Here is a 27863-nt window from a genome sequence, read left to right on the forward strand (position 1 = left end):
CGATGGCCTTTTATGGAGCCGCTTTCTCACAGGTCCTGATGGGATGTTTCTGCTGGAGTCCAGTGGGATGATGGGACGCGACCGGAGTCCTGGAACATCGTTAGAGATCCGGACACACATGACTATAAACATGTAGCGATGCGAAAATTTTGTAATTCCACTACAGATGCATATAATGTAAAGTCTACTCCGCTTCAAAGTCAACTCATGGCTTTTTGACTCGAGTAAAGCAAGGAAAACGGCATTTAGGTAAACGAGAAATAATGGATCGCACTCGTCCTTTCTTGGAGGTGGAAAAAAATAGTTCTTTATGACCATCAGGATTTCTTGTAAAAATATTTTTAAAAAATGAAAGAAAAGACAAGAGTCGGCTGTTTTTGTCTACACTGTAAAAAAAAATCATTGTGATTTTAACGGTAAAAGACTGTTAGTGAAAAACAGTTAATTGGTTAACAGAAAGTTTCCGTACTATATTTGGTGACTAACCTTACATTTAATTTACAGTAAAATACCGTAAAGTCGTTGTGTAATTTACCGTAAAATATCGTAAAGTCATTGTGTAATTTACAGTAAAATACCGTAAAGTCGTTGTGTAATTTACAGTAAAAAAAACCGTAAAGTCGTTGTGTAATTTACAGTAAAATACCGTAAAGTCGTTGTGTAATTTACAGTAAAATACTGTAAAGTCGTTGTGTAATTTACAGTAAAATACTGTAAAGTCGTTGTGTACTTTACAGTAAAATACTGTAAAGTCGTTGTGTAATTTACAGTGAAAAAAAACGTAAAGTAGTTGTGTAATTTACTGTAAAATACCGTAAAGTCGTTGTGTAATTTACAGTGAAAAAAACGTAAAGTAGTTGTGTAATTTACAGTAAAATACCGTAAAGTCGTTGTGTAATTTACAGTAAAATACTGTAAAGTCGTTGTGTAATTTACAGTGAAAAAAACGTAAAGTAGTTGTGTAATTTACAGTAAAATACCGTAAAGTCGTTGTGTAATTTACAGTGAAAAAACGTAAAGTCGTTGTGTAATTTACAGTAATATACCGTAAAGTCGTTGTGTAATTTACAGTGAAAAAACGTTAAGTCGTTGTGTAATTTACAGTAAAATACCGTAAAGTCGGTGTGTAATTTACAGTGAAAAAACGTAAATTGACATTCCCAGAATTCCCAGCGTGAAACTTTGCATTTGATGTATTTTCGTTGAAATAACTCTTTCGTCTTCTCATCAGTTATGTACATTAGTGTTTTATGTTACATCTAATGTTGTTAAATTAATGTTTATTGCATTTTTTTGTTACCATGATGGTGTTTAGTGTGTGAATGACACTGAGCTCTTCTATATATTAGTATTGTCCTCTTAAAAGCTGCTTGAGCTGAGATTTGATTCATCACATGATTCTCATCTCCACTGTGATTGGTGGATGTCCGTATATATCAAAGGTGCATAACAGATATTAGTATTTCAATAGGTTGGTAATTTAACATTATTTCAGTTAATGAAATAGGGTTTTACCGTAATTTTTTATAGTTTACACACAGTTATTACAATATAAACCTTTAACCTGTTAACTGTCACCCCCATTTTTGAAAATATACATGAAAATGCACTATCCAAACTTAAATGGTTTTCAATTCAAGAATGCGTTGGACTGTAGACAGAAGTTTGGTCTCATTTTAAAGAAGACAGTCAGCAGATTATGGCTCAAGTGAAAACACTTCAAAAGTATGAAAGTATGAAAAAATTATGAAAGTTTAAATTTAATGTAAAGCAAATGTACTGTACTAAATATTTTATATTTTATTTAAAATATGTATGTTACAAAATAATTTGTACTCTAAAATTGCTATCACATAAAAGCCAAATGTCTAACCAATTTGTGTTCCAAATTTGAAGTTGATATCACAAAAATTGAAGTCCCCATGAGATTTTGTTTAGGCGCTGTACCACAAACAGCCACCGGGTGTCATTGAAATTCCATTGATTTTTTTGTAACAAATGTATATGTTTGTCCAAATATCACAAAACAGTAGGCATATATAGAACCGTGAGACTCAGACCTTTCCGACGATATGTGTTTTGTCAAGATTAGAAAAGGTTTTTATTATAAAGTTTTTTAAATAAATGTTGTAATATGAAACATGATGACGCCCACTACACTCTAAAAAAAAAGGCTCGTAATCATAGGGGAACCTTTTTTAGTGCTATATAGCACCAATTTTGGTGCTTCAGTGGTTCTTCAGCGGTTCTTCAGAGGTGCTATATAGCACCTTAGTCAAAGAACCGGTGAAGAACCTCTGAAGAACCGCTGAAGAACCACTGAAGCACCAAAATTGGTGCTATATAGCACTAAAAAAGGTTCCCCTATGATTACGAGCCAAAAATCATTTTTGGTGCAATATAGAACCTTAGAGCCGCTAGAAGAATTTAGAGTACCGTTTCTTATATTAAACTTTTAAAATAAAAGTTTTTTAACCATAATTATAACATTATAAACCTTTAAATTATATGGTTTTGAACTGTAAAATAAACGTTTTTAACCGTAATTATAACATTATAAACCTTTAAATTATATGGTTTTGAACTGTAAAATAAACGTTTTTAACCATAATTATAACATTATAAACCTTTAAATTATATGGTTTTGAACTGTAAAATAAACGTTTTTTAACCATAATTATAACATTATAAACCTTTAAATTATATGGTTTTGAACTGTATAATAAACGTTTTTAACCGTAATTATAACATTATTAACCTTTAAATTATATGGTTTTGAACTGTATAATAAACGTTTTTAACCGTAATTATAACATTATTAACCTTTAAATTATATGGTTTTGAACTGTATAATAAACGTTTTTAACCGTAATTATAACATTATTAACCTTTAAATTATATGGTTTTGAACTGTATAATAAACGTTTTTAACCGTAATTATAACATTATTAACCTTTAAATTATATGGTTTTGAACTGTATAATAAACGTTTTTAACCGTAATTATAACATTATTAACCTTTAAATTATATGGTTTTGAACTGTATAATAAACGTTTTTAACCGTAATTATAACATTATAAACCTTTAAATTATATGGTTTTGAACTGTATAATAAACGTTTTTAACCGTATAACATTATAAATGTTTAAATTATATGGTTTTGAACTGTATAATAAAAGTTTTTAACCGTAATTATAACATTATTAACCTTTAAATTATATGGTTTTGAACTGTATAATAAACGTTTTTAACCGTAATTATAACATTATTAACCTTTAAATTATATGGTTTTGAACTGTATAATAAACGTTTTTAACCGTAATTATAACATTATAAACCTTTAAATTATATGGTTTTGAACTGTATAATAAACGTTTTTTAACCGTATAACATTATAAATGTTTAAATTATATGGTTTCGAACTGTATAATAAACGTTTTTTAACCGTATAACATTATAAATCTTTAAATTATATGGTTTTGAACTGTAAAATAAACGTTTTTAACCATAATTATAACATTATAAACCTTTAAATTATATGGTTTTGAACTGTAAAATAAACGTTTTTTAACCATAATTATAACATTATAAACCTTTAAATTATATGGTTTTGAACTGTATAATAAACGTTTTTAACCGTAATTATAACATTATTAACCTTTAAATTATATGGTTTTGAACTGTATAATAAACGTTTTTAACCGTAATTATAACATTATTAACCTTTAAATTATATGGTTTTGAACTGTATAATAAACGTTTTTAACCGTAATTATAACATTATTAACCTTTAAATTATATGGTTTTGAACTGTATAATAAACGTTTTTAACCGTAATTATAACATTATTAACCTTTAAATTATATGGTTTTGAACTGTATAATAAACGTTTTTAACCGTAATTATAACATTATTAACCTTTAAATTATATGGTTTTGAACTGTATAATAAACGTTTTTAACCGTAATTATAACATTATAAACCTTTAAATTATATGGTTTTGAACTGTATAATAAACGTTTTTAACCGTATAACATTATAAATGTTTAAATTATATGGTTTTGAACTGTATAATAAACGTTTTTAACCGTAATTATAACATTATTAACCTTTAAATTATATGGTTTTGAACTGTATAATAAACGTTTTTAACCGTAATTATAACATTATTAACCTTTAAATTATATGGTTTTGAACTGTATAATAAACGTTTTTAACCGTAATTATAACATTATAAACCTTTAAATTATATGGTTTTGAACTGTATAATAAACGTTTTTTAACCGTATAACATTATAAATGTTTAAATTATATGGTTTCGAACTGTATAATAAACGTTTTTTAACCGTATAACATTATAAATCTTTAAATTATATGGTTTCGAACTGTATAATAAACGTTTTTTAACCGTATAACATTATAAATCTTTAAATTATATGGTTTTGAACTGTAAAATAAACGTTTTTAACCGTAATTATAACATTATAAACCTTTAAATTATATGGTTTTGAACTGTAAAATAAACGTTTTTTAACCGTAATTATAACATTATAAACCTTTAAATTATATGGTTTTGAACTGTATAATTAACGTTTTTTAACCGTATTATAACATTATAAACCTTTAAATTATATGGTTTTGAACTGTATAATAAACGTTTTTTAACCGTATAACATTATAAATCTTTAAATTATATGGTTTCGAACTGTATAATAAACGTTTTTTAACCGTATAACATTATAAATCTTTAAATTATATGGTTTCGAACTGTATAGTAAACGTTTTTTAACCGTATAACATTATAAATCTTTAAATTATATGGTTTTGAACTGTAAAATAAACTTTTTTTTAACCGTATAACATTATAAATCTTTAAATTATATGGTTTCGAACTGTAAAATAAACGTTTTTTAACCGTATAACATTATAAATCTTTAAATTATATGGTTTCGAACTGTAAAATAAACGTTTTTTTTAACCGTAATTATAACATTATAAACCTTTAAATTATATGGTTTTGAACTGTATAATAAACGTTTTTTTAACCGTATAACATTATAAATCTTTAAATTATATGGTTTCGAACTGTATAATAAACGTTTTTTAACCGTATAACATTATAAATCTTTAAATTATATGGTTTCGAACTGTAAAATAAACGTTTTTTTAACCGTAATTATAACATTATAAACCTTTAAATTATATGGTTTTGAACTGTAAAATAAACGTTTTTAACCGTAATTATAACATTATAAACCTTTAAATTATATGGTTTTGAACTGTAAAATAAACGTTTTTTAACCGTAATTATAACATTATAAACCTTTAAATTATATGGTTTTGAACTGTATAATTAACGTTTTTTAACCGTATTATAACATTATAAACCTTTAAATTATATGGTTTTGAACTGTATAATAAACGTTTTTTAACCGTATAACATTATAAATCTTTAAATTATATGGTTTCGAACTGTATAATAAACGTTTTTTAACCGTATAACATTATAAATCTTTAAATTATATGGTTTCGAACTGTATAGTAAACGTTTTTTAACCGTATAACATTATAAATCTTTAAATTATATGGTTTTGAACTGTAAAATAAACTTTTTTTTAACCGTATAACATTATAAATCTTTAAATTATATGGTTTCGAACTGTAAAATAAACGTTTTTTAACCGTATAACATTATAAATCTTTAAATTATATGGTTTCGAACTGTAAAATAAACGTTTTTTTTAACCGTAATTATAACATTATAAACCTTTAAATTATATGGTTTTGAACTGTATAATAAACGTTTTTTAACCGTATAACATTATAAATCTTTAAATTATATGGTTTCGAACTGTAAAATAAACGTTTTTTTAACCGTAATTATAACATTATAAACCTTTAAATTATATGGTTTTGAACTGTATAATAAACGTTTTTTAACCGTATAACATTATAAATCTTTAAGTTATATGGTTTTGAACTGCAAAATAAACGTTTTTTTTAACCGTAATTATAACATTATAAATCTTTAAGTTATATGGTTTTGAACTGTAAAATAAACGTTTTTTAACCGTATAACATTATAAATCTTTAAATTATATGGTTTCGAACTGTATAATAAACGTTTTTTAACCGTATAACATTATAAATCTTTAAATTATATGGTTTTGAACTGTAAAATAAACTTTTTTTTAACCGTATAACATTATAAATCTTTAAATTATATGGTTTTGAACTGCAAAATAAACGTTTTTTTTAACCGTAATTATAACATTATAAATCTTTAAATTATATGGTTTTGAACTGTAAAATAAACGTTTTTTAACCGTATAACATTATAAATCTTTAAATTATATGGTTTTGAACTGTAAAATAAACGTTTTTTAACCGTATAACATTATAAATCTTTAAATTATATGGTTTTGAACTGTAAAATAAACGTTTTTTAACCCACAAAACATATAATAACCTTTAAATTATATGGTGCTCTCCCTAAAAACCTAAAACGTTACTGCCGTATTTTTTACGGTAAAGTTCTGGCAACCACAGCTGCCGTTTTTTTACCGTAAATTTATCGGGGATTTTTTTTACAGTCTATTGTAAGTTCTAATTTAAAATGTTTGTTATTTTAACATAGTCTATAGCCTATGTTTCTAAAGGTACTCGGCTATATAAATATAAAGTAATGAATTGAATAAAACGTTGTTTAAATGTAGGCTAATGCGTTTAAACATGATAACTATAAAAGAGTGTATAGGCCTTTTGGATCAACTTTTTGGATTTTAAATACAAATAATGAATACATGTAGTGTGAAACTCCCCTGAGAATGTGGACCTCCGGATCTTTTGGGGAACAAAGTGTCATCATATCAATCGGGCCCATTTTCACGTCTCAGGTGTTTTACACTTTAACGACGAAGTAAAATGTGATTTATTCAGCTGCCTATTTATTTAGTTGTCATGTGATAAATGGAAAGCAAATAAAAATTGTCTCCCCTTTTTTTCTGATCCCAAAAATGATCCGATCCGTGAGTTTTGTGATCCGTTCCACCACTAAACATCATCACGGGCGATGGTTTAATGAAGGGTGGATTCGAGAGACTGGTCTGATGTTGGACTGTGAGACAGGATATGATGATGATGATGATGATGATGAAGATGATGATGATGATGATGATGATGATGATGATGATAACTGTGAGTTTCTGCTCTTGTAGCTCATCAAGTTGCTGGATGGCAAACGCTCTCAGGCCGTGGGAATATTAATATCCAGCCTCCACCTGGAGATGAAGGACATTCATCAGGGTGAGACCTCACACACACACACACACACACACACACACACACACACACACACACACACACACACACACACACACACACACACACACACACACACTCACACACACACACATCTTTACTGATGTTAAACGCCTCATACTCCATTCTCTCTGTTCCTGCTTCTGTTGATTTGCTTCCGCTTGGATTTCTGAGATCTTTCTCATCTGAATGAGGGAAGAAGAACCAGCTGGAGGTTGTGTGTGTGTGTGTGTGTGTGTGTGTGTGTGTGTGTGTGTGTGTGTGTGTGTGGAGCGGCTGCAGTTCTCCGAGCGCCTGCATGTCTGATCCTGCTGGCAGGTTGATTTGTTTATTGTAGCCGGTGACTGTCTCCACAGCGCCAACACGAGCAACACCTCCTTAATGATCTGAGTGTGTTGAAACTATCACACACACACATACACACACACACACACACACTCTCTCACACACACACACACACACACACACACACACACACACATGAGGACATGGGGAACGTCCTCATATTTCACCCTCTTTTTGTAATACCCATGTCATTATACACATTTGTGTCCTGATATTTCACAAAAACATGCCCACACACACACACACACACACACACACACACACACACACACACACACACACACACACACACACACACACGAGGACATGGGGAACGTCCTCATATTTCTCCCTCTTTTTGTAATACCCATGTCATTATACACATTTGTTTCCTGATATTTCACAAAAACATGCCCACACACACACACACACTCTCTCACACACACACACACACACACACACACACACACACACCAAGACACATTCAGACCTGCAGATAAAGCAACATTACAGCTGTTCTGAGATCAGTCACAGTAGTAATGTGTGTGGTTATATTACAGCTGTTCTGAGATCAGTCTCAGTAGTAATGTGTGTGGTTCTGTTGCAGCTGTTCTGAGATCAGTCACAGTAGTAATGTGTGTGGTTATATTACAGCTGTTCTGAGATCAGTCTCAGTAGTAATGTGTGTGGTTCTGTTGCAGCTGTTCTGAGATCAGTCACAGTAGTAATGCGTGTGGTTATATTACAGCTGTTCTGAGATCAGTCACAGTAGTAATGTGTGTGGTTCTGTTGCAGCTGTCCTGAGATCAGTCACAGTAGTAATGTGTGTGGTTATATTACAGCTGTTCTGAGATCAGTCACAGTAGTAATGTGTGTGGTTATATTACAGCTGTTCTGAGATCAGTCACAGTAGTAATGCGTGTGGTTCTGTTGCAGCTGTTCTGAGATCAGTCACAGTAGTAATGCGTGTGGTTATATTACAGCTGTTCTGAGATCAGTCACAGTAGTAATGCGTGTGGTTATATTACAGCTGTTCTGAGATCAGTCACAGTGGTAATGTGTGTGGTTATATTACAGCTGTTCTGAGATCAGTCACAGTAGTAATGCGTGTGGTTATATTACAGCTGTTCTGAGATCAGTCTCAGTAGTAATGTGTGTGGTTATATTACAGCTGTTCTGAGATCAGTCACAGTAGTAATGTGTGTGGTTATATTACAGCTGTTCTGAGATCAGTCTCAGTAGTAATGTGTGTGGTTCTGTTGCAGCTGTTCTGAGATCAGTCACAGTAGTAATGCGTGTGGTTATATTACAGCTGTTCTGAGATCAGTCTCAGTAGTAATGTGTGTGGTTATATTACAGCTGTTCTGAGATCAGTCACAGTAGTAATGTGTGTGGTTATATTACAGCTGTTCTGAGATCAGTCACAGTAGTAATGCGTGTGGTTATATTACAGCTGTTCTGAGATCAGTCACAGTGGTAATGTGTGTGGTTATATTACAGCTGTTCTGAGATCAGTCACAGTAGTAATGTGTGTGGTTATATTACAGCTGTTCTGAGATCAGTCACAGTGGTAATGTGTGTGGTTATATTACAGCTGTTCTGAGATCAGTCACAGTAGTAATGTGTGTGGTTATATTACAGCTGTTCTGAGATCAGTCACAGTAGTAATGTGTGTGGTTATATTACAGCTGTTCTGAGATCAGTCACAGTAGTAATGCGTGTGGTTATATTACAGCTGTTCTGAGATCAGTCACAGTGGTAATGTGTGTGGTTATATTACAGCTGTTCTGAGATCAGTCACAGTAGTAATGTGTGTGGTTATATTACAGCTGTTCTGAGATCAGTCACAGTGGTAATGTGTGTGGTTATATTACAGCTGTTCTGAGATCAGTCACAGTGGTAATGTGTGTGGTTATATTACAGCTGTTCTGAGATCAGTCACAGTGGTAATGTGTGTGGTTATATTACAGCTGTTCTGAGATCAGTCACAGTGGTAATGTGTGTGGTTATATTACAGCTGTTCTGAGATCAGTCACAGTAGTAATGCGTGTGGTTATATTACAGCTGTTCTGAGATCAGTCTCAGTAGTAATGTGTGTGGTTATATTACAGCTGTTCTGAGATCAGTCACAGTAGTAATGTGTGTGGTTATATTACAGCTGTTCTGAGATCAGTCTCAGTAGTAATGTGTGTGGTTCTGTTGCAGCTGTTCTGAGATCAGTCACAGTAGTAATGTGTGTGGTTATATTACAGCTGTTCTGAGATCAGTCTCAGTAGTAATGTGTGTGGTTATATTACAGCTGTTCTGAGATCAGTCACAGTAGTAATGCGTGTGGTTATATTACAGCTGTTCTGAGATCAGTCACAGTAGTAATGCGTGTGGTTATATTACAGCTGTTCTGAGATCAGTCACAGTGGTAATGTGTGTGGTTATATTACAGCTGTTCTGAGATCAGTCACAGTAGTAATGCGTGTGGTTCTGTTGCAGCTGTTCTGAGATCAGTCACAGTAGTAATGTGTGTGGTTATATTACAGCTGTTCTGAGATCAGTCACAGTAGTAATGTGTGTGGTTATATTACAGCTGTTCTGAGATCAGTCACAGTAGTAATGCGTGTGGTTATATTACAGCTGTTCTGAGATCAGTCACAGTAGTAATGTGTGTGGTTATATTACAGCTGTTCTGAGATCAGTCACAGTAGTAATGCGTGTGGTTATATTACAGCTGTTCTGAGATCAGTCACAGTAGTAATGTGTGTGGTTATATTACAGCTGTTCTGAGATCAGTCACAGTAGTAATGCGTGTGGTTATATTACAGCTGTTCTGAGATCAGTCACAGTAGTAATGCGTGTGGTTATATTACAGCTGTTCTGAGATCAGTCACTGTAGTAATGTGTGTGGTTATATTACAGCTGTTCTGAGATCAGTCACAGTAGTAATGTGTGTGGTTATATTACAGCTGTTCTGAGATCAGTCTCAGTAGTAATGTGTGTGGTTATATTACAGCTGTTCTGAGATCAGTCTCAGTAGTAATGTGTGTGGTTATATTACAGCTGTTCTGAGATCAGTCACAGTAGTAATGTGTGTGGTTATATTACAGCTGTTCTGAGATCAGTCACAGTAGTAATGTGTGTGGTTATATTACAGGTGTTCTGAGATCAGTCTCAGTAGTAATGTGTGTGGTTATATTACAGCTGTTCTGAGATCAGTCACAGTAGTAATGTGTGTGGTTCTGTTGCAGCTGTTCTGAGATCAGTCACAGTAGTAATGCGTGTGGTTATATTACAGCTGTTCTGAGATCAGTCACAGTAGTAATGTGTGTGGTTCTGTTGCAGCTGTTCTGAGATCAGTCACAGTAGTAATGCGTGTGGTTATATTACAGCTGTTCTGAGATCAGTCTCAGTAGTAATGTGTGTGGTTCTGTTGCAGCTGTTCTGAGATCAGTCACAGTAGTAATGTGTGTGGTTCTGTTGCAGCGGTTCTGACGGTGGATCACTCGGTGGTGGATCTGGAGACCATTGAAGCTTTATATGAAAACGTGAGTAACTAAAGAAACCCGAGAGCGCAGAAGAATGTGTTTGAGCAGCACCAGCTGTTCGTCTTGGCAATAAAACCGCCTTTATTATTTCATTAAACACATTTAATAGTGTGTGTGTGTGTGTGTTACCGACTCTATCCACGATCCGATGGGTCGGTGCGGTTCTAGAGGATCTGCTCCATTGTTCTCCCTGACGGATGTTCTTGATCACTGATGCTCATGATGAATGTTTGCAGAGAGCTCAGGCTGATGAGCTGGAGAAGATCAGGAAACATTACGAGACGACTAAAGAAGACGAGGTCAAACTCCTGGATAAACCAGAACAGTACGTCCTTCACACACTCACATCACTCTCATGGTCAGATCATATATATATGATCATATAAATGTAAATAGCCTTACATTTGGGGACAAGTCATGATTAAACTTCAAAAGATGATTTCATTAAATTCATTTGTTCTAAAGAATATCTTAACAGGGCTCGACAATAAGGATGGCCCATGTGAAAGACACACCTTTTTCACCTTTTTTTCGTGTGATATATTTTAGTAATCATCATAAATTAGGTATCATTCGAAAGCTTACGAACTCAAAATTCATCCTGTGGAAACCGTTTTGAAATCGGACGTTGTGTTACCATGGAAACGGTACTTTAAAGTCTTCTAGCGGGCTCCTCTCCCTAGTGGGTGGTGTCATGTTTCATATTACAACATTTATTTTAACTACTTTATAATCAAAATCTTTTTCTAATCTTGACAAAACACATATCGTCGGAAACGTCTGAGTCTCAAGGTTCCATATTTTGTGATAGAAGTGACATTTGGACAGAAATTTACAGGAAAATGCATTAAATAAAACGATCAATGGAATTTCAATGACACCCGGTGGCTGTTTTTGGTACAGCGCTTAAACAAAATCTCATGGGGACTTTATTTTTTGTGATATCAACTTCAAATTTGGAACACAACTGGATTAGACATATGGCTTTGATTTTATAGTCATTTTAGAGTAAACATTTTTTTTAAAATATATTTTATATAAAGTAAAAATATTTACAGTATTTTTCTTTTACAGTAAATTTAAACTTTCATAACTTTCAAAATTTTAAATGCTTTCACTTCAGCGCTAATCTGCCGAGTGTCTTCTTTAAAACAAGACCAAACTTGGGTCTATATGCCAAATCATTCTTGAATTACAGCCCTTTAAGTTTGGATTGAGAGTGTACATTTTCATGACTATTCTCAAAAAGGGGGGAGACAGTTAAAGGGTTAAAGCATTAGTTCACTTCAAAATGAAAATGTCCTGATAGTTTCCTCGCCCCCATCTCATCCAAGATGTTCATGTCTTTCTTTCTTCATAAGTTTTTTGAGGAAAACATTCCAGGATTTTTCTGCACATAATGGACTTCAATGGGAACCAATGGTTGAAGGTCCAAATCAATGCATCGTTTTGATCCTTTAGCAAAAAAAGGTTATACTACGATGTCGGACGATGTTGAAGTTGAAGATGGAGTGTTTTTTGCTAAAGGATGTTTGTATTCGTCTTCACACGAGCACTTTGTAAACACGGGGGCGGTACTTCAACCTACGTCACATGACCTTTCCGACGTGATTACGCAATCCGTGATGTCACAGAGCTGCGCAAGTCGCGCGTTTGAGGTTAAAGTATATAAATGTGTGTTTGTGTTGTAAATGTGGCGATGGTTTGTCTAGATCAGACTCTATTCCTCGTCTGGGATCAGAGCCTCTGAAGCTCTTCCTCTGAAACTGCATTGATTTGGACCTTCAGCCGTTGGTTCCCATTGAAGGCCATTTTGTGCAGAAAAATCCTGATTTAGAAGCTGTTTATTGCTGATGATCGCATTATTTTTCCTATGCATCTGCTTTTATGAGATCGCTTGTTTCTGCTTCTTCTTCGCCTGTGTTTTGATCAGGAGATTCTGCACTCGTTCAGGAGATGCGCAATAGTGTCCCCTACCGTATAACATATCGTCAATACGAGATAACAACACACACTGCTCTTGGCTGAATAACAAGGGTTAATCTATATTTACACAGTGAAGATTATGCAGTGACATTTGACGTTTAATGACTATTTCTGTACCTGAAAATATAGTTTAGACCAACATCAAAAACCTGAAAAGAACTGTTTATTTCATTTTTATATTTGTTCTATTGTATTTATTTGTGCTGTTACTCGTAATTCTATTATGTATTCTTATTTCTTATTTTTAAGAATATTTAAAATGTATATGAGTTGGGCTTTTTGGAGTCAACCTTATTTATTAAGGTTACATGGATCAAAAACAATAACTAGGCCTATTTTATTATATTTATTACTTTTTTGTGGCAGGACAAGAACACATTTTAACCACTGGCCTGAATCATTAGCATTGAGCCCTGTTTTAAAGTATTAAATGATTGATTTTTCTTACAAAAAGGTTTAAAGACTGGGGGAAAAAAGTCAAAACTTGTATAATTTGACCTGTAAAGTTGTTCAAGTTGTCGTTTTTTTACATTCATTTTAAGGTTTAGGATGTTACCAACATACATCCCCTATAGAAAGACAGAAAATAAGTAGAAAAAAAGAAAAGGTATATTTCATATAAACAATTTTAATTGTATTTTTGTGCACTTTTTATAACAATACATGTACACATTTTATACGGTCACTTTTTAAAACTTTTTCACACTTCAGCAATAATTTGTCGTCTATAAAAACAGACAGAACTTCAGTCTGTGCTTTAAAACATTCAAGATTTATGACAGATTTATGATTTTTAGGCGCTCAAAAAGTGATTTAAATGTATTATAACTACTGCATAAATATAATTTAGTACCATAAAATCCCCTAAAAATACTAAATAAAAAACATTGAACTAAAATCTTTCACTGAAACATTTCAGGAAAAAAGTGTTGTATAAATAATGTTTTTGTGCTAACATTATTAAAGACCGATCACTTTAAACAAATCTATTAACGTTACTGGAAGAACGTCTGTTAGCTGCATTACAGCTCCACATATACACATGATTATTATAATAATAAATGCTTTATCAGAAATATACTGTATGTTCCTGCATGGACGTCTCATTCCACAGACTTCCAGTGTAAGTGCATTAAACTTCCTCTCACATGCTGTACAAACATCTCAGTTCCTGTAAAACCGCTGAACGTGTTTCTTCAGTGTTTGACCTTTGACCCTTGACTGTAGTGAGTCAGTGTGAGTGCGTCCGTATGCTAATGAAACAGGAAACCAGCGATCCTCAGCACATGAGTGTGTGTCTCTGTGACTCGTGCCGCTAATATTTGACTTAATTACACTTAAGTGCGCGTAGTTACATCCAGATTTGTGTGTTCGTGTGAAGCCGCTGTGACCTCTTTGATGTTATTGCTCTTTCTCTTTCATCCTCCTGCTCAGATTCCTGTACGAGCTCTCCCAGATTCCGGATTTCGCCGGCCGCGCTCACTGCATCATATTCCGCACTGTCTTTGTGGACTCCATGTCTTCTGTCCATCGGAAGGTGGAGACCATCTCGACTGTGTGCAAGGTATAGTAAAGTCGGGAAAGCAGATTTATTTTGCTCTTCTATCTACTGGAAGCAACATCAATGAAATCATGTTTGAACTTCCAAAATGTATAAAACACATGGGCGTCTGAACCATTGTATGTGGGACAAGACCCACCCACTTTTTGATATTGGACCCACTCAGTTTTACCATCTCTACTTTATTATTAAACACACGTTAGATGCTTTATTTCCACTTTTCTTTTCATTATTATTGGAAATAAATGGCTTTCCGATCTGATATGTGATGGTAAAAGGGAGTAGAGTGAGTTCGGCAAAAGGCGGATTCGACCTTCGGGTCGATTTGCGCCAGAACTTTGTACCATGTGTCTTACCCCTACACTATTGACACTGTAAACAATTCGGTGTCTTCTTTAATTTTGTCTGTCTCAACCAGACGTTTAGTAAACAAGACTGGCTATTTGCACTTGATGTAAATGGCATTTACTCCAGGAACATTTTATTAGGGGAGGACCCACCCACATTTTCTTTTGCTTCTGACGCCCATGATAATACATAAAAATATAGCTGCAAGCAGCCATTAACCCTAGGAGTCTGAGCTGTTTTGGGCCCTTTAGAAGTTTTGACATGCTCTGACATTTGTGTTTTTTTCAGTTGCTTATAAACACATTAATGGCAAAAGTGTCATTACACTGTATTCAGCACAAACTGGGCTACCAGAATATGTGAGCAACATGTATGTGCATGCTTGTATTCTTGAGAGAATAATGTTTATACATGATTCTTTTAAAAACAAAAAACTGTGTTTTAAAATGAAGGCCTCAAAACACACAATAGATAGGTGTTCACAAGACTTTTGACTCCAGGGTGTATTTGCCTAGAGTTTTTGCTTCAAACTGACGTGAGAATCATTGAGCCTACTCATTCACATAAAACAATACACTGATTTAACATTTGTAAGACAGTTTTTCTTCACAAAGCCATTATGCGAGGAGGCGTGATATCTAATGAATAATGCTGGATATCACCTGAGAGGACAAAAGAACATAATAGCCCGCATAATGAGCTGCATAATGAATGAGCTTCATACCTGACTGAGAGAGCAACAAAATGCTCTTCTTATTTAGTTGAAATTGTACTTACCTAGTAAATGCATCTTGATTTAAGATTGTTTTAAATATTTAGACTAGAAACAAGACAAAAATTCGATGTAGCTGAAGTAACGTTACAGCGCTTCACTAGATGTGTTTGTATGAGTTGATGTGTGGGGTCAGTATTTGAATCTCAATAGAGTGTGCTGCGTGGGTGTGGTCGCATTAGCGGATAACGAAGTAGCTCGCGGGTGACTGACATGTATCGCTTTTCAAACAGATTACATAAACACAGAATATTTGTTTTACCTTGTTTAAAACCTGACATTTCAGCGTTTCTTTAGACATATGTCTCATGTTTGTGAGACAAGTATTCACTAAGCTAGAGGTCATTTTCTGAAGACTATCTGAATGAACGTCTTTGAGAGAGAGGCAGATCATGTTTGTTTTCTTTATTTTGCAAAAAGCAAAACATTTTGTTTTTATTGTGACTGTACACAAAAAAATAGAAACATAACAGATTAAAATGATGTATAACACTCGCCTGAATGATAAAAAACGACAGAGTTATTTGAGTCTCTTGGGCACTGATAAGAAAAAAAGAGAGCCAATCGCGCCTGCGCATCCGCCGACTCGAGGGGGTTAAAAGGCCAAGCAAAAAGAAAATTCATATCTCCCGACGACTAGGTTGTACTGTGCCGAAACTCTGCAAGTTTCCTCAGGTCATGGTTGTCATAACACACACAAAGTTTGGTCAGAATATGCTAAAGCGATGCGGAGATATAGCCTCAAGTTCTTTAGGTGTGCTCGTCGTCAAATTTGTTTGCGCGTTATTTGAGAACGGTTTGACGAATCAACTTGAATTTCCTAAGATGATGTGGTTCAATTTCCGTGTTTGTAAAGTAATCGACTTTGAATCGTCTTGAGCAAAGGAATCAGAGGAAAAAGATTTTGTTTCTAGCCCTTACGGTTCAAAAGTTATTAGCATAAACATGAGTGCAACTTTGGACAGGTGGTGGCGCTAGAGGGATTGAGTTAGAGACTCCAAATTTGCTATGGTGACACTTCAGACTATTTCATAAGTTTCCTGCAAGCGGTTCTATCAGACGCCATAGACTCAAGAGCAGAAGAAGAATAGGAACACTATCGATTAGAATAGATGCCGAAACACCTGCCGTGCTTGGCCCATAAATAATAAAATCAGAAATAAAATGAATGTGCAAACCACCCACTAAGTAGATATGCAACGAAACAAGGTCATGTGATGTTAGTGTAGCACACTACTGGTTGAAATGATTATTGTTGCAAGACGTTTTTTAATTAGTATGTATTAGTACGTGTATATATTTGGGTTTACCTTCCGTTTTTCAGAGTGAGGAATCGACCGGAAGCAACATCAATGAAATCATGTTTGAACTTCCAAAATTTGTAATACATAAAAATATAAGTGGCCAAGCAAAAATAAAATTCATATCTCCTGACCACTAGGTGGTACTGTGCCGAAACTCTGCAGGTAACGTCAGGTCATAGTTTTCATAACACACACCAAGTTTGGTCAGAATACACTAAAGCGTTTGCGGAGATATAGCCTCATGTCCATTTTGGTGTTCCTGTCGTCAAATTTGTTTGCGCGTTATTCAAGAACGGTTTGATCAATCAACTTGAATTCCATAAGATGATCTGGTTAAATTTTTGTGAAAATCAGAGCAACAGCCTTGGAGTAGTGGAACCGTCTTGAGCAAAGGAATCAGAGAAAATTTTGTTTCTAGCCCTTACGGTTCAAAAGTTATTAGCATAAACGCAAGTGCAAATTTGGACAGGTGGTGGCGCTAGAGGGATTGAGTTAGAGACTCCAAATTGACTGTGGTGACACTTCAGACTATTTCATAAGTTTCCTGCAAGCGGTTCTGCTATAGACTCAAGAGCGGAAGAAGAAGAAGAAAAATAGGAACACTATCGATTGCAATAATAAAATCAGAAATAAAATGAATGTGCAAACCACTCATTAAGTAGACATGCAACAAAACATGGTCATGTGATGTCAGTGTAGCATACTACTGGTTGAAATGATTTGAACTAGTATGTTTATATTTGATTATTCCTTCCAATTCCAAAGTAACGAATCAACCGGAAACAAAATCAAATACTTCTTGACCCATTAGTACATTGAACTTACAAAGAAAACTCATTCATTTATTTTTATTTAAAGCTACACTGTTTAACTTTTTTAGTTTATTCTTAGCTAAAACACTTAGTTCTTTCAAAAATATATGTGCTCATTAATGTATATTTACTTCTTTCAAGTAATAAAGTATTCTCGTAAGTTTATAAAATGCCATTGAAAATACATACGGGTGAGGGTTTGAATGCCGGTCGCCATGTTGCTCCTCCATCTTGAAAGTACATCAGCCAAAGAGGGACATACCCGTAAATTCAAGCTTCGCCTTTGGCGTTTTAACACTCGATGGCACCGTGTCCAATGTGGACGAGGTCAAACTGGAAGCCATGTTAATCTTGGACTAAATCGGCCACCGTAGGAGTTAAAACGAAATCGGAATTGAGAGGAACAGAAACTAATATTCACTTGATGGTCATATACATTTTCACCACTAGATGGGGGAAAATATCACACAGCAGGTGAAAACATCGTTTTTTTTCATGCAGTAACATGTAAGCTTTCATGTCAAAATAAAAAAAATGTCAACATTACGCATTAAGGTGGTTATTACATTATATTTTGTCAACTTGTGCCTTTAGAATTCTATCCGAAATCATCAACAGTTATTCTAACGCGAGCTCCATTCTCAGAAACGTGATGCCTGCATGGCATCATTATAAAGCTCTCAGTCTCACACACAGCACTGGCTAATCCAAATACGGCCATTTTCTTTGTAGAACTAACCAACTGCAAAAGTTTGCAGCCGAGAACCACATCTGATTGGTCTGTGAGTTTCTCACTACGTGATACGAGCTGCCTCTTCCTTGTGTATTCTCCACCTGAGAGAAAATACTGCAGACAACGCCAAAATCAGCTCATAAACACTTACAGAGAAGAGCAAGTAGCAAGAGCTGGTAAAATAAAATAAACAACAACAGATTAGACGACGAAACCCCGTCAGAATCAGATTAAAATCGTTATAGATGGACACACACATACAGGGACAGCTCGTCTGCAGTGTGTGTGACTGTTGTGTGTAGTTCTCTTCAGCTTAAGGCTATTGCTATTAATCACTTATTTATAAGTTTTAAATATTATACACTACTGATATTAATGAACTGAATATATATTTTGTTTGTAGGTTGGGGGTTTCATAGAAATGTATGCAATTATGCAATATAAAACTCACACTCAGAGTCAGATTATCCACTTCAGGAGCACCAACTCTTCCAGTCTTATCCTGAACTACATTCTGAAGGCTTTTCCCGAGGGATTTGTTGATATATCATTCCTATCATAAGTTATAGGTCCTTTAACTCCACAAAAACATGGCGAAAATTGATTTTTTTAAGACTATTGTCAGTTTTCTCTAATTTACTAAAGCTCAAAATCAGATACCCAGAATCCCCTCTGTTAAAGCCCTCTCCTCTAATATGTCAACAAATACAACCAAGAATTTTAAACATGGTCCAATTTCCAGATTTTGTTTTTGGAAATGTATGCAAATGAGTGTATATTTAAGTATATAAGGCCTCATTTGCATATTAAAACATTAATTTACACAAAACTTGTAATACATTTTTTTGCTTATGTTTATGCCAGTAAAAAACTGGAGAAGTTTCACAGTGATATCTTGTAATTTAAAAAAAAAATCCCTATTCACCTGTAGTGTCTCGCCTTAAAAAATGCGAAAATGTAATGAAATCAGCAAAAACACATTGATATGATGCCTGTGATCACGTGCTGCTGTTGAAGCATGTAAGTGTGTGTTTGCTGTGCCTCTGCAGGTGTTTCTGGAGAATGACAGTGTGAAGGATGTGATCGGCCTCATTTTGGCCTTTGGAAACTACATGAACGGTGGAAACAGAACCAGAGGACAGGCGGATGGATTCGGACTGGAGATCCTTCCTAAATTAAAAGACGTCAAGAGCAGGGTATTAAAACAACACCACCCTAAACCTGCTTCTGTAGTGGTTGGGTGTGATACGGTCAGCTCAACATCTGCTCATTCTGCTCTTTCCCCATCAGGACAATCGCATAAGCCTGGTGGATTATGTGGTGTCTTACTACCTGCGAAACATGGACGAGGTACAGCCGTTTGAGCTTTTTTTTAACCCCATAAACTGACGGTAACAGTTCGATAGTGTTTATTATTTAGTATTTTTAGGGTACTAAATTATATTTACGCTGTATTTACAATCCATTTATTCATAACAGAGTTGCTCAGAATTATTCACTCATTGGTTCAGCGGAATCCATTTAATTTTTTTCCAAATTCCATTCATACGGGAATTTTTTTCTGGATTGTTTTTTTGTTTTTTTATGGTTACATTACATTTTAGTAATCAAAAGCATGTCTAATTAATTAAAATCATGAAACGTGTACAATTTAATAACAATTTATTAAAAGTTTAACAAAAATTACATGTTTAGGGCCCTATGAAATAGATTTGTTTTCTCAAATTCTGTTGTATTTTTGTTTTGTTTTCTGTTTTAAGTTTTTTTGGGGCTCAATTTTAACCCCTTAACTGTCACCCCCCTTTTTGAGAATACACATGAAAATGCACGATCCAAACGTAACTTTTTTTTTATTTCAATGAAATGTACTATATTTTAGTTCAATAATGTTTATTATTTAGTATTTTTAGGAGATTTTATGGTACTAAATTATATTTGCGCTGTATTTATAATCCATTTATTCACTTTTTGAGCACCTGAAAATTACATTTCCAGCTTAAACTGCTAAATCTTGAATGCTTTAGATCACAGACTATAGTTTGGTCTCTTTTTAAAGATGTCACTTGGCAGATTATTGCTGAAGTGAATTAAAAAATAAAGTGTCACAGAATTTTACGTTTATTGTTATGAAAAATGCACAAAAATACATTTTTTATATGAAATATATATTTTCAAAAACATGTTCAACTGTAAATCTGCAAGAAATTCAAAGCTATAAATCTAAATAAGCTGTGTTTGAAATTCGAGGTTGATATATCAAGAAATGAGCTTTCAGTGAGAGTGTTTGGCTGCAGTACCAAACGCTTCCACTTGAGGAAAATTGTCTGCCATTCGTTTCCAATGTGCTCATTTTCAACCGCGAGGAGCACAAGTGTGACTATTTTTCGAGGACGAATCATGTCCATGATTTCTTTTCAAAACCTTTAGCAAGTTTCGTACCATTCCAATGATGTAAACAATTAAACAATTGGTCAAAAACGACTGAAGAGCACCAGAGGGTTAATATAATGTCTGTTCACATAACCTAGAAAAAAAAACGATCATGCTTTCATAACTTAAATGGGAATGTCAGCAACATATATTTGTGTTAGTTGGGTTGATATTTGCAATAGAAAATAAGACAAAAATGCCAAGAAAATCCTTGTTGTACACAAGTAGACTGAAAGGTTGTGTGGTTGTGTTTCAGAATGCAGGAACTGAGAAGAGTGTTTTCCCACTGCCTGAACCTCAGGATCTCTTCCACGCGGCACAGGTCAAGTTTGAGGATCTCGCAAAAGACCTGCGCAAGTTAAAGAAAGAGCTGACAGGTATGATTCCCATCAGTTTCCCTGTGATTTAATGCTTTATTCATTATACAGTCTTTTGAATCACCAACCAGAGTTGCTCAGATTGATTCCCTCACTGGTTCAGTGGAATCCATTAGATTTTTTTCCCAATTCCATCATTTACGTTTAAATTTTTCTGGATTCAGTTTTAATGGTTATATTACATTTTAGTAATCAAAACCATGTCTAATTAATTAAAACCATGAAACGTGTACAATTTAATAACAATTTATTAAAAGTTTTGCAAAAAATACATGTTTAGGGCCCTATGAAATGCATTTGTTTTCTCAAATTCTGTTTTATTTTATTTTACCAAATTCTGTGTTTTCAGTTTTTTTGGACTCAATTTTAACGGTTTAATACATTTTTGGGGGGCTCAATTTTAACCCCTTAACTGTCACCCCCCTTTTTAAGAATACACGTGAAAGTTTCTTACACGTGAAACTATTGCTGAAGTGAAAGCAATTCAAAATATAAAAGAATGAAAAAGTTATGGACGTTTAAATTGACTGTAAATAAAAAACACTGTACTAAATATTTTTTTTATTTTATAATTATATCATTTTAAATTTTAAAATTACTATAAAATCAAAGCCATATGTGTAACCAAGTTGTGTTCCAAATTTGAAGTTGATATCACAAAAATTAAAGTCCCCATGAGATTTTGTTTAGGCGCTGTACCAAAAACAGCCACCGGGTGTCATTTACATTCCATTGATGCATTTTCCTGTAAATTTCAGTCCAAATGTCACTTCCATCACAAAACAGTCACCAAATATGGAACCTTGGGACTCAGACCTTTCCGACGATATGTGTTTTGTCAAGATTAGAAAAGATTTTGATTATAAAGTTGAAAAATTAAATACATTTATAAAAGTAAAATGCATTTTGTAATATGAAACATGACACCACCCACTAGGGGGAGGAGCCAGCTAGAAGAATTTAAAGTGCAGTTTCCATGGTAACGCAACGTCCAATTTCAAAACGGTTTACACAGGATGAATTTTGAGTTCGTAAGCTTTTGAATGATACCTAAATTATGATTATTACTAAAATATATGACACGAAAAAAAGGATGCCAGGTGTCCTGCCAGTGGGATGGTGACAGTTAAGAGGTTAATGGTTAATTACATTTTAATAACCAAAAAGTATGTCTAATGAATTAAAATCATAAAATCTTTTACATTACAACGAACATTTTTGTCAAACAAAGTGCTTGCACAACAGAGCTTTACTGTTAAAATTAAAACATGAAAGAATTTTAGATCGCTAAATTCTACTGTACTACAGTAATATAATTATGTCACAATTTTTTCAAGTTAAATATGAAACCCGTTAAAATAAAAGTTTGGTTTAAAATGACTTTGCGAGTCGTTAAATTCCGTCCACCAAGTGAGTCATTGAATCATTCGCTCAAATGATTTATTAAATGTTATTATGCTTTATCAGAGTGATTTACTGCAATATTCATCAGTGTCATTATAAATTATAGGTATAAAAGGAGCTTCAACTTTATTTATTACATCTTGATTATTTACACAGCAACAGCAAAATGAGCAGAATGTCAGCAGCGATTCATTCTAGTGAATCTTTTGAATCACTAAATCATTGAATCGTTCGCTCAAATGATTTATTAAGCGTTTTATTAATCTTCATCAGAAGGATTTTGCTGCAGTGTTCACACAATAAAAAAGCAGTTAAAGGCAACTTCTTTCCATGAAACATTTTTACACTGGAAAAAAAGCGCCTTTACCATAGTTGTGCTCGGGGCCGCCGCAGGGGTCACAGGTCACGCCCCCCCCAGCCCCTGGTGTCTGCAATTATTTAAATCAGCCAATAATATGGCATATGAAAGCAATTAGATATGCTCTCTCCTCATTCCCCTCCATTTGAGAATCGCTGTTAAAAACTCTGATCCTCAGTGACCCGGGGGAAAAACACAAACCGGCTACAAAACCACTGCCGCCCCACCTCGAGCTGTCTGTCACTCACTTATTAGCACAAAAATGCAAGACAATAAATACAGAACATTTGATCCACACCACAACAAAAAAGCCCTTGAACGTCTGGCCCGCGAGTCCTCGGGCGTTGGCATGAGATCGTAAGGCGGGTGTAGCGAGCGCACCTACGACGTCTCTGTACTTCTGGACAGGGATAAATATTTATGCCGTGCTATCATAAAGAGCTCCAAGTGTTCCTAATTATTCCTCCAGTCATTTCTGTTTAAAGTGAGAGCGGAGAGGAAGTGGAGGTGGTGGAGAAAGAGTTTCTGGACCGAGATTTGAGGCCTGGGCATCTGACGTACACGTGTTTCAGCCTTTGATATTCCGAGTGAATACACGTTTAACATCGTCAAAACACTTTAAAGTCACTGTGACATCAAAATGGACACTTGTGGTTTTTATTGGAATATTGCAGTGTTTGTTGTAAATGATTTATCGCTGCGCATCATTATTGTGTTAATAATCTTGAATCTGAATAACTTCATCTGTTCTCTGATGATGAGGGCGGGGCCACCTGTCACTCACATGAGATCCACCAATAGCAAACCACCGCCATCCAATCAATTCCCCACAGACACAATCAATCAATTAATTTCGCTCAGCCAATCAGATCTGAGCACCAGTGAAGTGTTTTATTAATATATAGCACTCAATTTTAATACAGCGCAAATTGTTTATATTTTCATGGCGAGAAACGGGTTAACATGTAGCATAAAATGTTAATATGTAGCAAAAAAGGGTTCAAATGTAACAAAAACTGGTTAAAATTTAGCAAAAGCAGGTTTAAATGCAGCAAAAACGGTTCAAATGAAGCAAAGGTGGTTTAAAATCAATTAAAAACGGGTTGAAATGTAGCAAAAACGTTTAAAGTGTAGCATAAAAAGGTTCAAATGTAGCAAAAACAGGTTAAAATTTAGCAAAAATGGTTTGAAATGAAGAAACAAAGGTTAGAAAGTAACAAAAACTAGTTAAAATGTAGCAAAAACTGGTTAAAATTTAGCAAAAGCAGGTTTAAATGTAGCAAAAAAGGTTCAATTGAAACAAAGGTGGTTTAAAATGTTGCAAAAACGGGTTGAAATGTAGCAAAAACAGTTAAAGTGTAGCATAAAAAGGTTCAAATGTAGTAAAAACAGGTTAACATTTTGCAAAAATGGTTTGAAATGAAGAAACAAAGGTTAAAACGTAACAAAAACTAGTTCAAATGTAGCAAAAACGGGTTTAAATGTAGCAAAAACTGGTTCAAATGTAGCAAAAATGGGTTCAAATGTAGCACATTTTTTTATATGTAGCAAAAAAGGTTAAATGTAGCAAAAACGGGTTTAAATGTAGCAAAAACTGGTTCAAATGTAGCAAAAATGGGTTCAAATGTAGCAAAAAATGTTAATATATAGCAAAAAAGGTTTAAAATGTAGCAAAAACGGGTTCAAATGTTGCAAAAACTGGTATCAGTGTAGCAAAAAAATTATACGTAGCAAAAAAAGTTAAAAAAGTAACAAAAACTAGTTAAAATGTTGCAAAAACGGGTTCAAATGTTTAGCAAAAACTGATTCAAATGTAGCAAAAAAATCATATGTAGCAAAAAAGGTTAAAAAGTAACAAAAACTGGTTAAAATGTAGCAAAAACGGGTTAAAATTTAGCAAAAAAATCATACGTAGCAAAAAAGGTTAAAAAGTAACAAAAACTAGTTAAAATGTAGCAAAAACGGGTTTAAATGTAGCAAAAACTGGTTCAAATGTAGCAAAAATGGGTTCAAATGTAGCACATTTTTTTATATGTAGCAAAAAAGGTTAAATGTAGCAAAAACTGGTTCAAATGTTGCAAAAATGGGTTCAAATGTAGCAAAAAAAATGTTAATATATAGCAAAAAAGGTTTAAAATGTAGCAAAAACGGGTTCAAATGTTGCAAAAACTGGTATCAATGTAGCAAAAAAATTATACGTAGCAAAAAAAGTTAAAAAAGTAACAAAAACTAGTTAAAATGTAGCAAAAAAAGTTAACATGTATAAAAAAAGGTTCAAATGTAACAAAAAAAATTAATACGTAGCAAAAAAAGCTTCAAATGAAGCAAAAGTGGTTTAAAATGTATCATTAAGGTGTTGAAATGATGAGCGGCATCGACATCCCTCAGTAAAACCATGACCCTGAAACACACCGTAATCTAGAGTCAGAATAACTTCATCTGTTCTCTGATGATGAGGGCGGGGCCACCTGTCACTCACATGAGATCAGCCAATAGCAAACCACCGCCATCCAATCAATTCCCCACACACACAATCATTTTAATGTTTTTTAAACCATTTTTATTTGGTTATTTGAGCGTTAAAGGAACGTTCTGTTTCATCATTCTTCAGAGTTACTCCTGAATGTTCTCTGGATGTTCCGAAACAAGAAGCAACATTTAAAAAACACGTTAAAGTCCAGATACGTTGAGCAAACGCTCTATTATTCATCAAATTAATTCGGATGTTCTATTAACGTTACTGGAAGAATGTCTGAGCGTTCCCTGTGAGCTGTGTGAGTGTGGCGCTCGTCTCGTGTGTGTTTAAGCGTGTGTGTTTGCTGATTTTACACCCGTGGTGTGTGACACGGCCTGGCGCAGGGGTCGCGACCCCGGGGTCAGTCTCAGGGGCCGGGGACATGTCTGAACTCTGAGCCAGAGATGCCCTGAGACAACCCGCCGGCCCTCTGCCCTCTCCGCAGAAACCCGATCTGAGCTCCAGGTCAGGCTGAGGCTGGGGATGGATCTGCTGGCTCGGATGGAGTTTGTCTTTTGTGTTTCGTGGCTGTCGCTCATGCAGAAGGTCACGGGTTCCATTCCCAGGGAAAAACGTGTCGGCCTAATGCGTAAATGTGAAATATACTGGCAGTCAAAAATTGAGAATAATTCAAAAATGTTATGTTGCCGCAGTGTATAGTTGTCAAAAGTATTTTTCTAGATAGTATCCGTGTTTTTAATCTCAATGACACAACCAAATAAAGATTTCAAGAAAAGAAAAGCTATTAACTTCCTTCCTGTCACATGACACTGCCAACTTCCTACCCCTACTTCCAGGAAGCATAGCGAAGGCAAACCCTCCCAAACAAAGAATATTTTCATGTTATTAATAATCAGTGTTGGGGGAACGCATTACAAGTAACTTGAGTTACGTAATAATATTACTTTTTCCAAGTAACTAGTAAAGTAACACATTACTTTTCAAATTTACAACAAAATATCTGAGTTACTTTTCCACATTAATTTGACTGACAGCTCATGTTGAGAGTTAGTGCAGAGGTGTGTGTGTGTGTGTGTGTGTGTGTGTGTGTGTGTGTGTGTGTGTGTGTGTGTGTGTGTGTGTGTGTGTGTGTGTGTGTGTGTGTGTGTGATCATGATGGTTATTGTAGTTCTAGACTAAATGTGAGCATTTATTTATCTCACTTGCACAATAAAGATTCTGTCCTCCTCAAAATGAATAAAATCAGAATACTAAACAAACCTCCAATAATTAAATGTTAAATAATACTATTTGGAAAAACTATTTGTATGCATAATCTACCTTTATATTTAATTGACCAATGTCTTGCTGCTGACCTTTGATGATGAAAATTACTAGATTTTTAGTTTTTATTGGTAAAACTTTTTTCTCCTGCGTCCTCTTCTCCATTATCCAGAGCTGCGCCCTCTAGTGTTCATGAGGGAATCTGCATCTTTACCTTATTATTTCAATTTTGGTATGAAGAGGTCTTTACCGTTGCACAAAAATATAACTTTTTTGTTATGAAAAACAAAACAAAAACAAGCCCAGCCCAGGTGAGAAAAAGTAACGCAAAAGTAACGTAACGCATTACTTTTCTTAAAAAGTAACTAAGTAACTCAATTAGTTACTTTTTAAGGGAGTAACGCAATATTGTAATGCATTACTTTTCAAAGTAACTTTCCCCAACACTGCTAATAAGTATTTTTTGTTGACACATATATATATCTACATAATCGCGAAGGTCTCTAGAATCATCCAAACAAAACAATTCTTACAACAGATCTATAGTGTTTTGTACAACTATAGTTGCCGGTGGGCAAATGCCTTGTAAGTACATATAATGGGGAAATGGGGTTAATAAATCAAGAATTTTTAGTGCTTTTTGCTTTCACAATATTCCACCTAAAACATATTTTAACCCTTTAACTGACATCTCTACTGTACAGACCTTAATTCGATAGGGAAAAATATCATATTTTATGATATTATGTCTTGTAAGGGCCCAAATATTGAGGATCCTTCATCCAGTTTGGATGCGTTTCATTCGAATCGGACAAGGACCCTCATTCTCTTTTTGACTAGTAGCTTATGATTCCATTA

General features: G+C 34.1%; 1 protein-coding gene across 2 annotated transcripts in view; it reads left to right on the top strand.

Moving 5' to 3' along the window:
* Positions 1–27863, top strand: part of LOC307136191 (formin) — a 178715-nt gene that overhangs the window by 98275 nt on the left and 52577 nt on the right. For both annotated transcript variants that reach the window (XM_079832981.1, XM_079832980.1), the window contains 7 exons: positions 7219–7306; positions 11120–11181; positions 11418–11506; positions 14602–14731; positions 19747–19893; positions 19988–20047; positions 21384–21504. In XM_079832981.1, coding sequence (XP_079689107.1) covers positions 7219–7306; positions 11120–11181; positions 11418–11506; positions 14602–14731; positions 19747–19893; positions 19988–20047; positions 21384–21504 — 697 coding nt within the window. The remainder of the gene's footprint in view (positions 1–7218; positions 7307–11119; positions 11182–11417; positions 11507–14601; positions 14732–19746; positions 19894–19987; positions 20048–21383; positions 21505–27863) is intronic.

The sequence above is a fragment of the Gobio gobio genome (assembly GCF_949357685.1).
Source record: "Gobio gobio genome assembly, chromosome: 13".
NCBI classification, from domain to species: Eukaryota; Metazoa; Chordata; class Actinopteri; order Cypriniformes; family Gobionidae; genus Gobio; species Gobio gobio.